Source organism: Miscanthus floridulus, chromosome 10, assembly GCF_019320115.1.
Source record: "Miscanthus floridulus cultivar M001 chromosome 10, ASM1932011v1, whole genome shotgun sequence".
Lineage (NCBI taxonomy): Eukaryota > Viridiplantae > Streptophyta > Magnoliopsida > Poales > Poaceae > Miscanthus > Miscanthus floridulus.
Genome location: NC_089589.1, coordinates 71,821,600 through 71,832,575, shown reverse-complemented (window position 1 = coordinate 71,832,575; position 10,976 = coordinate 71,821,600). Strand labels below are relative to the sequence as shown.

The 10,976-nt window shown below is 42.8% G+C and overlaps 1 protein-coding gene across 1 annotated transcript; it reads right to left on the bottom strand.

Annotated features, from left to right (window-relative positions):
• Positions 1 to 768: 768 nt before the first annotated feature.
• LOC136488830 (uncharacterized) lies at positions 769 to 2,360 on the bottom strand. The gene is made up of 3 exons (XM_066485633.1): positions 2,331 to 2,360; positions 1,542 to 2,208; positions 769 to 1,388 (listed from the first exon to the last, which is right to left on the bottom strand). Exons 1-3 carry the CDS (start codon positions 2,358 to 2,360, stop codon positions 769 to 771), a joined length of 1,317 nt encoding a protein of 438 aa, XP_066341730.1.
• Positions 2,361 to 10,976: the final 8,616 nt, after the last annotated feature.

Genomic DNA, 10,976 nt, shown 5'->3' with positions numbered 1-10,976 from the left:
TTAGAACAAACCAAACCATAAAGTCATAGTCTTTATCTTCGTAATGTAACTTTGAAGCACCCAATAGGTTAATACCATGTGCAAAAATAGAGTAACCATTGGGTGACATGTCTCCATCTAAGTTTCTCTCGGGCCTAGTGAACCTATTAATAATATCACTGAAATATGTTGAGCACTGGGTCATACACTCATAGGCAGTGTATGCCTCTGCAATAGATCTTTCTGGTCTTGCTTTGTTACGGATGAAACACTTAAAGGTGCCCAATCTTCTCTCAATGGGATACATCCACCCATACTGAACTGGTCCCCTAAGGAGTGCCTCATCCGGTAAGTGTACTGCTAGGTGAACCATAACATCGAAGAATGCAGGAGGATAAATTTTCTCCAACTTGCAAAGGATAATGACAATATCATTCTTCATCTGGTGTAGTGCATCAGCCTTTACAGTTTTTGAGCAAAGTTGTCTAAAAAACCTTCCCAATTCAGCAAGTACTTCATATACATCTTTGCACACCAAACCACGAAGGACAGCTGGTAAAATACGCTGAAGCAGTGTATGACAGTCATGTGTTTTTAGCCCATGCATTGTTCCTCCCTCCAGATTGACACATCTTGATATATTAGAGGTGTAGCCATCTGGAAATTTAACATTGCTCACATAGTCCAAGAACTTTTTCTTTGCCTCCGGTGTTAGAACGTAACAAGCTTTGGGCTTTGAGGAGTCTTCCACCAAATGAAGCTCTTTTCTTATACCTCTATCTTCCAAATCTAGTCTAGCAGCGACTGTGTCCTTGTCTTGTAAAGAATATTGAGTAGAGTTGACAAAATGTTGTCACATATGTTTTTCTCTATGTGCATAACATCAAGGTTGTATTGTAGCTTCAGTTTTGACCAATATGGCAAATCATACAAGCTAACCTTCAAATGCCAAACTGGTTCTCCATTACGGCGTCTTTTTCTTGATTTTGGCATATCTGGATTCTTGCCTGGAACATAGCTAATTTCATCCAACCTTGCCATAACCTCATATGCACTAAATTTCCTTGGCTGGTCTCTATTTTCATGGTGGCCATCAAAAGTTCTGTTTTTCCTCCAGGGATGGTCATGTGGAAGGAAACGTTTATGTCCTATGAAACCAATCTTGTTTCTCAGGCATTCAGAACATGGATTCTCATCACAATGCACACATGCAAAGTAACCCCTTGTGGTTCTGCCTGACAAGGTGCCTAATGCAGGGTAGTCATTGATTCCCCATAGAATCGCTGCATGCAGTCTGAATTCTTTGCCTTCAAAAGCATCATAAGTAGGGACATCACCCCAAAGAGTAATGAAGTCTGCTATTAGAGGCTGCATGAACACATGGAAATCTTTGCCCGGTGATTTTTTGCCTGGAATTAGCAAAGCAAGCATATAATTGGATTAATCCATACACATCCATGGTGGCCAATTGTATGGAACCACTATCACTGGCCATATGCTATATGAATTGGTCATCTGCCCAAATGGGTTAAATCCATCTATAACAATGGCTAACCTCAAACTGCGAGGATCATTTGCAAAAGACTTGAAAGTCTCATCAAATTCTTTCCAAGCTTCCCCATCAGCAGGATGTCTCATTTCATTCTCAACTGGTACCCTCTTTTCCTTGTGCCATCTTGCATATTGTGCCCGTTCCTTCGACATAAAAAGCTTCTGAAGGCGTGGAATAATTGGAAAGTAACGAAGGACCTTGTGAGGAACTTTCTTTCTACCCTCCTTGTTCACTTTCCATCGTGTGAATCCACAAACTGGGCAACGATCATTGCCTTCATGGTCTTTCCAAAATAAGGCACAATCATACTTGCACACATCAATAGAAACATAACCAAAACCAAGCTTCCAAAGCAGAGCTTTCATTTCATTATATGACTTAGGAAGGCCGGGCACATTCTTCAAAGATGATGAAAGCAATGCAAGGAATGCATCGAACCCAGATGTTGTCATCCGATTGTACACTTTTATATGCAGCAGCTTAATAATGAAAGTTAGCCTAGACTCTTCGGTGCAACCTGGATAAAGTTCACGCTTTGCCTCTTCTATGATTTCTTTATATAAGTCACCACCAAAGCCATGGCTTCCTGCCACGTGCAAATCTTGAATCATCCCCTGAACTCCCCGTGCACTATCTTCTATGACATCTTCAGCTTGTCCTTCCTCATCAAGTGGTGCCTATTCATTTCCATCCCATGACATATCTTCAGGTACAACAGCAAGTTCTCCATCATCATCTTGACCAACATCATTATCTTCCTCTCCATGGTGAATCCACCTAGTATAGCACCTAGACATACCATTGATTTCGATATGCTCTTGTACATCATCTTGGCTTATTTCTTTCTGGTTCAGGCATTTTCGGCATGGACACTTGATTTTGTCATCCGCACCATATCTACCTCTGACATGTTCCATGAATTGTTGAATGCCAGACATAAAGTCTAGTGAAAATGGTGCACTCTTATAAATCCATCTCCTATCCATCTTGATCTGCAAGTATTTAGGTGCAAACAAGTAAAGGCAATGTAAGAAAAATTCAAAAGGGGAACACTCTGCTTCACTCAGCTCACCTTCTATTTTAGCAAAAACAGATCCACCTTGCCTCAACTGGCCGGCCAAGCTCCACTAGTGGGGGCTTCTATGACGGCGAGCAGCTCAACTGGCCGGCCAAGCACCACCATGAGTTGCCTCACCGACAAAGTGATATTAAAGTAGTTCATAAAAATTACATGTCTCACTTCTAGTTCATGAAACTCTAACTTAGATTGTAGAATTTATGAACTACTTTACTATCACATTGTCGGATGGACAAATGACCAAAATAAGAATTGTTGGTCTTGATGAGTTGTTCAACTCTTGTATTCATGACTTTAACACTGTGATCGAATTATGCTAAACTACTTTTGCTTAATTGAATAATTCCACTAGTTAAGACAAAGGAACCCATTTTGTTCATTTTATTTTGGTTTTTTTTGTTTCTTTACAATTTCACTACTGATGTGTTAGTTTTTTCTTCAAATTCTTTTCAGAAACTGACTCCAGTTTCTGCTCATTCTATGCGTTTGCATGTAATAAGTAATAGAAGAAAATGACCAAAACCAAGTATGAGCGGGACAGGGACAAGAATGTTAAGGAAATTCAGGATGTTTTTAAATCTTTGGGTATTCGAATCTTAACAAAAGAGATTAGAGGTTCTATGCCAAAACAGCCCGAGGGCAAAGGGAAGAAACTACTATCTGACAATCGTGATTCTAACAATGATTATGATCCATCATCTGATATTGATAACCAATCTCACACTGATGATTCTAATGAGGTGAGATGCATTACTAGGCGATTGACAAGTTTATGGTCTGTCCATTTCAATCATATTCTTCAGTGCAATTTATTGATCTACTTGACACTTATTTCATAATTAATAAGATACATTTTCTCTTGTCAGGAAAGTCCAATGGTGCCAGGAACTCGCCCGAAGAAGCAAAAGTTGGCAACAAAGGTGGCTACCAACCAGGAGCCACCGCGCATGCCAACTAGATTGACTAGGCAAAGTGCAGCCATGCCTTCGCCTGGTGGCTGTCCACCACCTAAAATAAGACATCCCTTGCCTCCTAAGTACACTTCCAAAGCCAACCCTAAACCTCCACCTATTTCTAGTACCAGCCAACTGCAAGCCCAGCTCACTACAAGCAGCAGCCAGACCAACCAAACTACAAGCACAGTGCCTACTCATCCAATAATCACTAGGACCGGTCCAACCATGTCTTCACCTCTTCCAAACACAGTGCCTAGTCCTCGTAAGTTCACTAGGCCAACTGTAGCCAAGCCTATGGCTGGTGCAAACCCTACGTATCATCCTAGTGTCTCCACTACTACCTTGTCTCATCAACCTACTCCCAATGATGCAGCCATGTCTACGGCTGGTGTAGCCATGTCTTTACCTCTTCCAAACACAGTGCCTAGTCCTCCTAGGCAAACTACAGCAAGGACTACGCCTAGTCCAAACCCTAGTACCTTGTCTCGTGAACCTACTCCCTCAACTAGTGTAAACCAAGTGCTGGAAACCTCTCTAGGTGCACAGAGTTCTAGGCAAAGCAATGACCTCAATGAGTCAGTTGAACAATTTGGGGCTGCTACTTTAGAGGGTCATACAGATGAAGGAGAACGAGTTGGTGACTTGGTTCCCAGTAAACAATACGTGTTTCCAAACATTATTTTCTCCATTCAGTATGATCCTTTGTTACTGCTATAGCAACACATGTTGCTTATTATTTGCCAATGCAGTGCACCGAAAGGAAGTCCACAAGAAAACCATGGGTCATGGATTAGAGAAGATGCTAAATAGAGGAAAGAAGCTGGCTATCCAAGTGGCTGAAGGGAAGAAAAGACCTGATGTACCACTTCAGGCAGCAAAGCTAGCATCAGAAACTAGTGTGCTCCTTAGAGACAACTTGCCTATCTTCCCATCCTATAAGGATTATAACGATGAGGTGGGGCAACAAGAAGTCAAAAAAGTGCTTCAGAAAGTGGCGGTGAGATATCTAATTCACTCCAAGTACTTCCCTGCATTAGTCTAATCCCATGTGAAAATTGTGTCTACTAAATCATTTGTGTGCCTGCAGTCTAGGTTGGATGTGGACGTTAAGAACGAGGGACCAAGCCTTGATGCATGCACTGATATCATTAAGAGGGGAGTAAGGCAGATGAGGTATCACCTAAAAAGGAAGTACTTCGATGAGTCACTGTCAAGAGAACAATTGTTGGCCAAAGAACCTCCACCAAAGATGAAGAAAGAGGAATGGATCAAACTAGTGGAGTATTGGTGTGACCCAAAGAATTAGGTCCATGACCAGCATCAGCTGCTTTTGTTAATATGGAATGCAAACTGTGCATGTCAATGTAAACTTCGTATTGCATTTGTGGTGCAGGAGAGATGTGCTCAGAATAAAGTCAACCGAGGCCAAGTGTAGCTACATCAAAGGACTGGATCTAGGTCCTATATTGCCCATCGGTACAGCCTGGTAAGCATACTATTGCTTCTTCCATTGAAATGTGAAAGGTTTTGGAGGCAAACCTGATTGCCTGATGAATGGCTTGAACCTTTTCATTACTGCGCAATGCAAACTGTATGTACATGTTTGCTTGAAAGTTCGCTACAAAGCTGGCATTGTGTTTTCTGTAAAATTAGCAAGAAATATGGGTCAAGTTTAATAGAGTACTTACCATGTGCTTGGTTTGTGTCAAGTTATCACATGCTGTTTGATTTCTTAGAATATACAAAAACCAATCTTATGTCTAGTGATTTCTAGCACAATAATTGGCATCTAGCTATTGGCATGTGTTCCTAGTTCCTAGTTCAGATTTCAGTAAAACCAATCTTGCTGCTAAGTGTTCCTAGTTTAGATTTCATGGTCACACAAATAATTTCATTGGCACCTCATAGTTAAGATTTTAGAGTTCACCCACTCTTTAGCTTCATTGTAATCCAAGTTTTTTAAATGTTGCAGAGGGCTAAGTACAACGACATGGAACCTGATGCTGTTGATTTCTTTGGTGAATGCATGAATAGTCCCCAAAGTGGTCGAACTCCTCTTGCCAATGAAATATATGTAAGTTACAAAATGATAGGATACATCTACTGTACTCAATTACATGCCTGGTTGAACACTGTTCTATGGACTTCTTATTTACTACATTCAATTTTTGTAGGCACAAATGGTGGCAGAGAAGGAAAGAGAGCCAGAAGAAGGAGAAGCACAAAAGTCGCCCTCCAAGATTGTTGCTGACAATCTTAGCCAGATTAGCCGTTCATCCACCTTTCTTCCCAACACTGGTGTCCCTCGATCGTCGAAGACTGGCCGTGCCCCATCGACAGCAGCACAAGCACGCATGCAAGCTGAGTTTGAGGCAAGACTCCAAGTTGAAAGAGATGAAGCTGCTAGGAAGTAGGAAGAATTGCAAGAACAGCTTCAAGCTCAGCAAGTCGCACTTCAAGAAAACCAGAGTTTGCTGCGCCAGACCCAAGAGGAAGTGAAGGGGATGCATACCAAGTTTGAAGAGACTAATGCACTGCTACGAGCTGTCCTGAAACTTCAGAAAGATTGAGGTAGGTTTGAAGCAGTTTCTGTGGATGGGGCTTTTGTCTAAGTTATTGCTACCTTGCTACAACTTGATCTGTGGTTGGAACTTTGTTAGTACTTGGTGCTTTATGCTTGTATGGTGGAACTTCTGTGGTTTAGTTGTGGTGGAACTATGTGGTGGATCTGTGATGGAACTATGTGGTTGCTACTGTGCTTGGAACCAGTGGAATATATGTGTATGCACTTTTGTGAATTGTGTATGATTACTGCCTTCTGATGTCAAGCCTGGCGATGATGGAAACATGGCCTACATCCATACCAAACAAGACAAAACATTAGTGTCATATAATCTACATAAACATAACATGACATGAGAGGGACGTCACAAAAAGTCATCCAAACATGACTCCCAACCCGCAATTTGTGATGACAGTTGCAAAATGTGATGCGTTGACCAACTATTATGTGACGGTTTCTACTGTCATAAAAGGGAACAATTTGTGATGACATTTGGTAACCGTCACAAAAGGTCAGACAATTTGTGACGGCTGCTTATGAAATCGTCACGCGGTACATTATGTGACGGTCGTTATATGACGACCGGCGTGACATGTGATTTTCATCATAAGCTGCTTTATATGACAATTTTTTGACTTAACGTGACAAATGGTGTTTGTCATACAAGCCTAGATTTTTTGTAGTGAATAGACTTATGTATTCAACTATAGCACCATAGGAGCATTAATTATAGTGGTGGTTGAATAAGCACAAATTTGACTCAAGCTAGGTCAATAGTCAACACTAGTTATTCACATGCCATGGAGGATGGTTGTCATTTAAAATACTTACAAACTTACTCATTATATTATGTTTGACCATTCATTTAGTTTAAACTTTTTGGTGTTCTTGGTCCAACATATTCTCACTCAGCAAATATAGGTTTTCACATTTTGGACTAACTATACTTTTGGCGGTAGACGACTGCTCATCAATAGGACTAAGATGCTTACATTGAATTTTGTGACCCCAAGATTCACTACTACAGATTTAGACATCACTGCCGGCCTCATCGCTGTCGGATTCGTGAGAACCGACAGTGATGTACGTTTCCGAGCTTAAAACAAGAAAATGATTGAGACTGGACTAAAATCGACACTGAAGGAACACATCACTACTGGTTGTTAATATAGACCGACAGTAATGTCTATTTATTGTTGGTTGAATTTCAAAACCGGCACTGATCATGCTCCCGGACCCAAAAATTTTATCCATCTCAGTTAATTCCGCAGGCATAGCGACGTGAGCAATCGATACGTAAAAACATTCGGCCGACGAGGTCCACCCACATTCATGCTCACACCTATAGCACACACGGCGCAAGCATAGCGACGTGAGCAATTCATCTCCTGCAGTCCTGTCGCCCGCGCGCTGCCGGAGTTGAAGGGGAGTAGCGCCACCGTGGGGAGAGGACCACCACCGCCACTCGCATGCGCCGCCCACTCGCAGATCCAACGGTGAGGGCGAGGAGGAGCCCGGATCTGTCCTCCCCACCGCCGGATCTGGCTTCCCCGCCACCAGATCCGGAATCCACGCCGCTACCGGAGTTGAAGGGGAGGAGTGCCACCGTGGGGAGAGGGCCACCGCCGCCGCTCGCCTGCGCCGCCTGCCTCGCCCGCTCCCAGATCCGACGATGAGGGCAAGGAGGAGCCTGGATCCATCCTTCCTGCCACCGGATCTGGCTTCCCCGCCACCGGATCCGACCTCCACGCCGCTGCCGGAGTTGAAGAGGAGGAGCGCCGCCGTGGGGAGAGGGCCACCGCTGCCGCTCGCCTGCGCCGCCCGCCTCGCCTGCTCCCGGATCCGGCGGTGAGGGTGAGGAGGAGCCTGGATCCGTCCTCCTCGCCACCGGATCTGGCATCCCCGCCACCGGATCTGGCCTCCTCGCCTGCATCGCCTGAGGGAGAGAGGGAGGGGAGAGGGCCATCGTGCCGGAGGGGAGGAGGGGCGCGCCTACCGAAGGAGGAGGAGGCAGCCGCGTGCGCCCGCCGGAGAAGGAGGAGGCAACCACATTGTGTCTCCTTGGCAATCTCCCTTTCTGGTGCTCCTGTGTCTCCGCCAGTGTAGATGAGTTATTTTGTTTGTGGTGAACCCTGCTCCTTTGTCTGTGATGTATGAATCGATTTATGGATGGGTTGATTTGTGATGTGTTGAACCCTTCTCCTTCATCTATGATGCATGGATCAATTTGTGGATGAGTTTTTCTAATGTGTTGAATCCGTCCTTTATCTGTGATGTGTGAATTTTTTTCTTGGATGAAATGCTTGATGCAGTGGCGATGGTAGCCAGCGAGCATGGTGGCGGCAGCGGTGGTAACGAGCATGCTCCAGCCAACATGCTTGTTTGGATTGCTTTTTTTGTTTTTCTAAACCTTATCACTGTCGGGTGAAGCACCGGCAGCAGTAGGCAGCGAGCATCACTGCCGACATGCCACTATCGTATCAAAATCCAACAGTGAAGGGGGATTTTGAACCGGCAGTGATGTCAAAAACTGGGGTAGTGATTTTCTACCCCAGTCACTTGAAAGCATTCATAGGTGGCTGTGTGTTGTGTATGCCAGCATCTATGTCTATACGACATTTCCAAGAAAATATAGGCCACTATTGGTGTTTGTGAGTGCGAATAAAATATTAAGGATTGCAAGCGCAAAGATTACTATTGTAGCATTTCACCAGGAGTATTCCAGGTATTGTTGGTATTTATTAACACACACAGATAAATCCGCAAGGTCATAGATACCGCTCTAGCTTTCACCCAAAAGTATTCCAAGTATCGTATCCATAGGAAAATATGTGAGATTAACTACGTCTAACTTAACCCAGAGTAGAAACAAGACTTAAGATAACAGGAGTATAAAGGAGATCACTAAGGTCTTCTAGTTCTAACTTCGGTAAGCTATGTCTTCTATTGTTCAATTTTGGGGATATTACTAAGAAAAACACAAACATAGTATGTTTCCCATAGTAACTAGATCCTACTTGGCCTACAAATGGGATGTGGACTACAAAGGATTCAACGAGGCTATAAGAGTCACCCTCACGAGCTACCACCGATCCGGTATGTAGGGTACATCTACAAGTAACTGAGTCTAAGCACCATGCTTACACTACGAATACTACTTTAACCCAGGAATGACAAGGATTAAAGTATTCAAAAATAGTCGCAAACATGAAGAATAATATAAACACGTTACTTACTTGAATTAGAAGTTGATTACCAGAGAAATCTCAGAAGCAAGCTTATGAAGAACTTGATTCCGCCAAGGTACAAGCCGTAGAGAGAGCACCAACAAGCCGGTACTTCATCCAAACTCTTCCCTCACACTCTATCTCTTTATTTCTAATACAAGACTAGATCCTATGAAGGACTAATCTTCTCTTGATAGCTGGCTCTGATCCTGATGAGGAGGATATGAATTAGGGTTTCAGGATACCTCTCCTGGAGAGGGGTACATGGGCGTATATATAGGGGACAACGTCAATTCTGAACCCTCGGATCAAATCAACCTTAAACAACGACATAGATTTGATCCTTAAGACGGTGAGGAACCGACGTACAAAAGACGGGCTAACCTATGGGACCCATAGGCCAGCCAGCCCTAGTGGTGGGGCCGACCGGCCCCCCTGTCAGCGTCTTGACTCATTCTTCAGTGAGTTGTCTTCTGGATGCTTCTAGAGTCTTTCTAAGTCGGTTTCATCGTGGATAAACATGATTTACTTTGATGAATAGGTCTGCCTTGATGGTTTTTTGATTAAATCCTCCTGCAAACATAGATTCACCAAAACTCATGGAATTTATTAGTTTAAACCCCTATACCTATATTTGGTGATGGAATTAAGTATATATGTAGGTTATATTGATGATTTATAATTAATGTTAATGACCGTCAACAGGTATCGTTATTTATATTTTACCACTAGGAGGGACAGTGGCATTAAAGAGATTGATAACTTATACTTATGATGCTATCAAGTAACTAGTCATTTACTCTAAACAGGGGTAAGCTAAAAGATAGATGTATATGATAAGCTTAATAATTGATAAGTTTAATAAGTTTAACATTTGGAGAGAAACTCCATATGATAGCACTAGCTAGTCTAAGTTAAATACAAGTGAGATAGATTCCTAAGTCATTCTTAATTACAAGTCATAGCATGTTATCATCTTTATCTACTTAGCAATAGCAAAAGATTAACTTCACATCTATGCATAAGGGACATCTCTCAAGAGGAGAATAGCAAAATATACTTCCTCCCTCGTGACCAGGTCCTACTAGTCCTACACACCCCTGTGATCTACCACATGTTCCGGCATGCAGGGTGCATCCACTGGCAAAACAATATATAAACACTATGCTTACATAGTATTTAGCTACTCAACCTATTCGAACACTAAGCTAAGCTTTATGTGATCCTATGCATAAACATAATGCTAACTCCGACTATACCAATCATATAATCAAAGCATACTACGAACAATGTAACTAAGAACATAATATAAATGAAGATCAAAGTCATTGAATAAGATAAATGTAATGGATAAAAGGGCTATACCAAAGCCTTCGGTGACTAAGTCTAGAATCCGAGGAGCGGCCCGACTCTACTCAATCTAACTAGCTAACTATGCTTAGTCTATAGTGGTTTGTGGGATTTCCTCTCTTTTCTGAATGGATCCCGAGATGATTGAGTGTTGGGATATTTGAGAATGATTCAGGTTGGCATTCTAAAGAAAATCAGGAGGTTCTTTTATAGGGGGCACATGGCACCCTATGGGCCCATGAATCTGTGGCAACGATCCACCTCGTCCCTC

Bases quoted from the DNA above. Each gene is read 5' to 3' on its own strand.
- LOC136488830 (XM_066485633.1), bottom strand. From the start codon at position 2,360: ATGATGTACAAGAGCATATCGAAATCAATG. The intron at 2,209-2,330 runs GTATGTCTAGGT...GGAAATGAATAG, and splicing joins AGAGCATATCGAAATCAATG to GCACCACTTGATGAGGAAGG. The intron at 1,389-1,541 runs GTTTGAGGTTAG...TGCTAATTCCAG, and splicing joins TTTTGCAAATGATCCTCGCA to GCAAAAAATCACCGGGCAAA.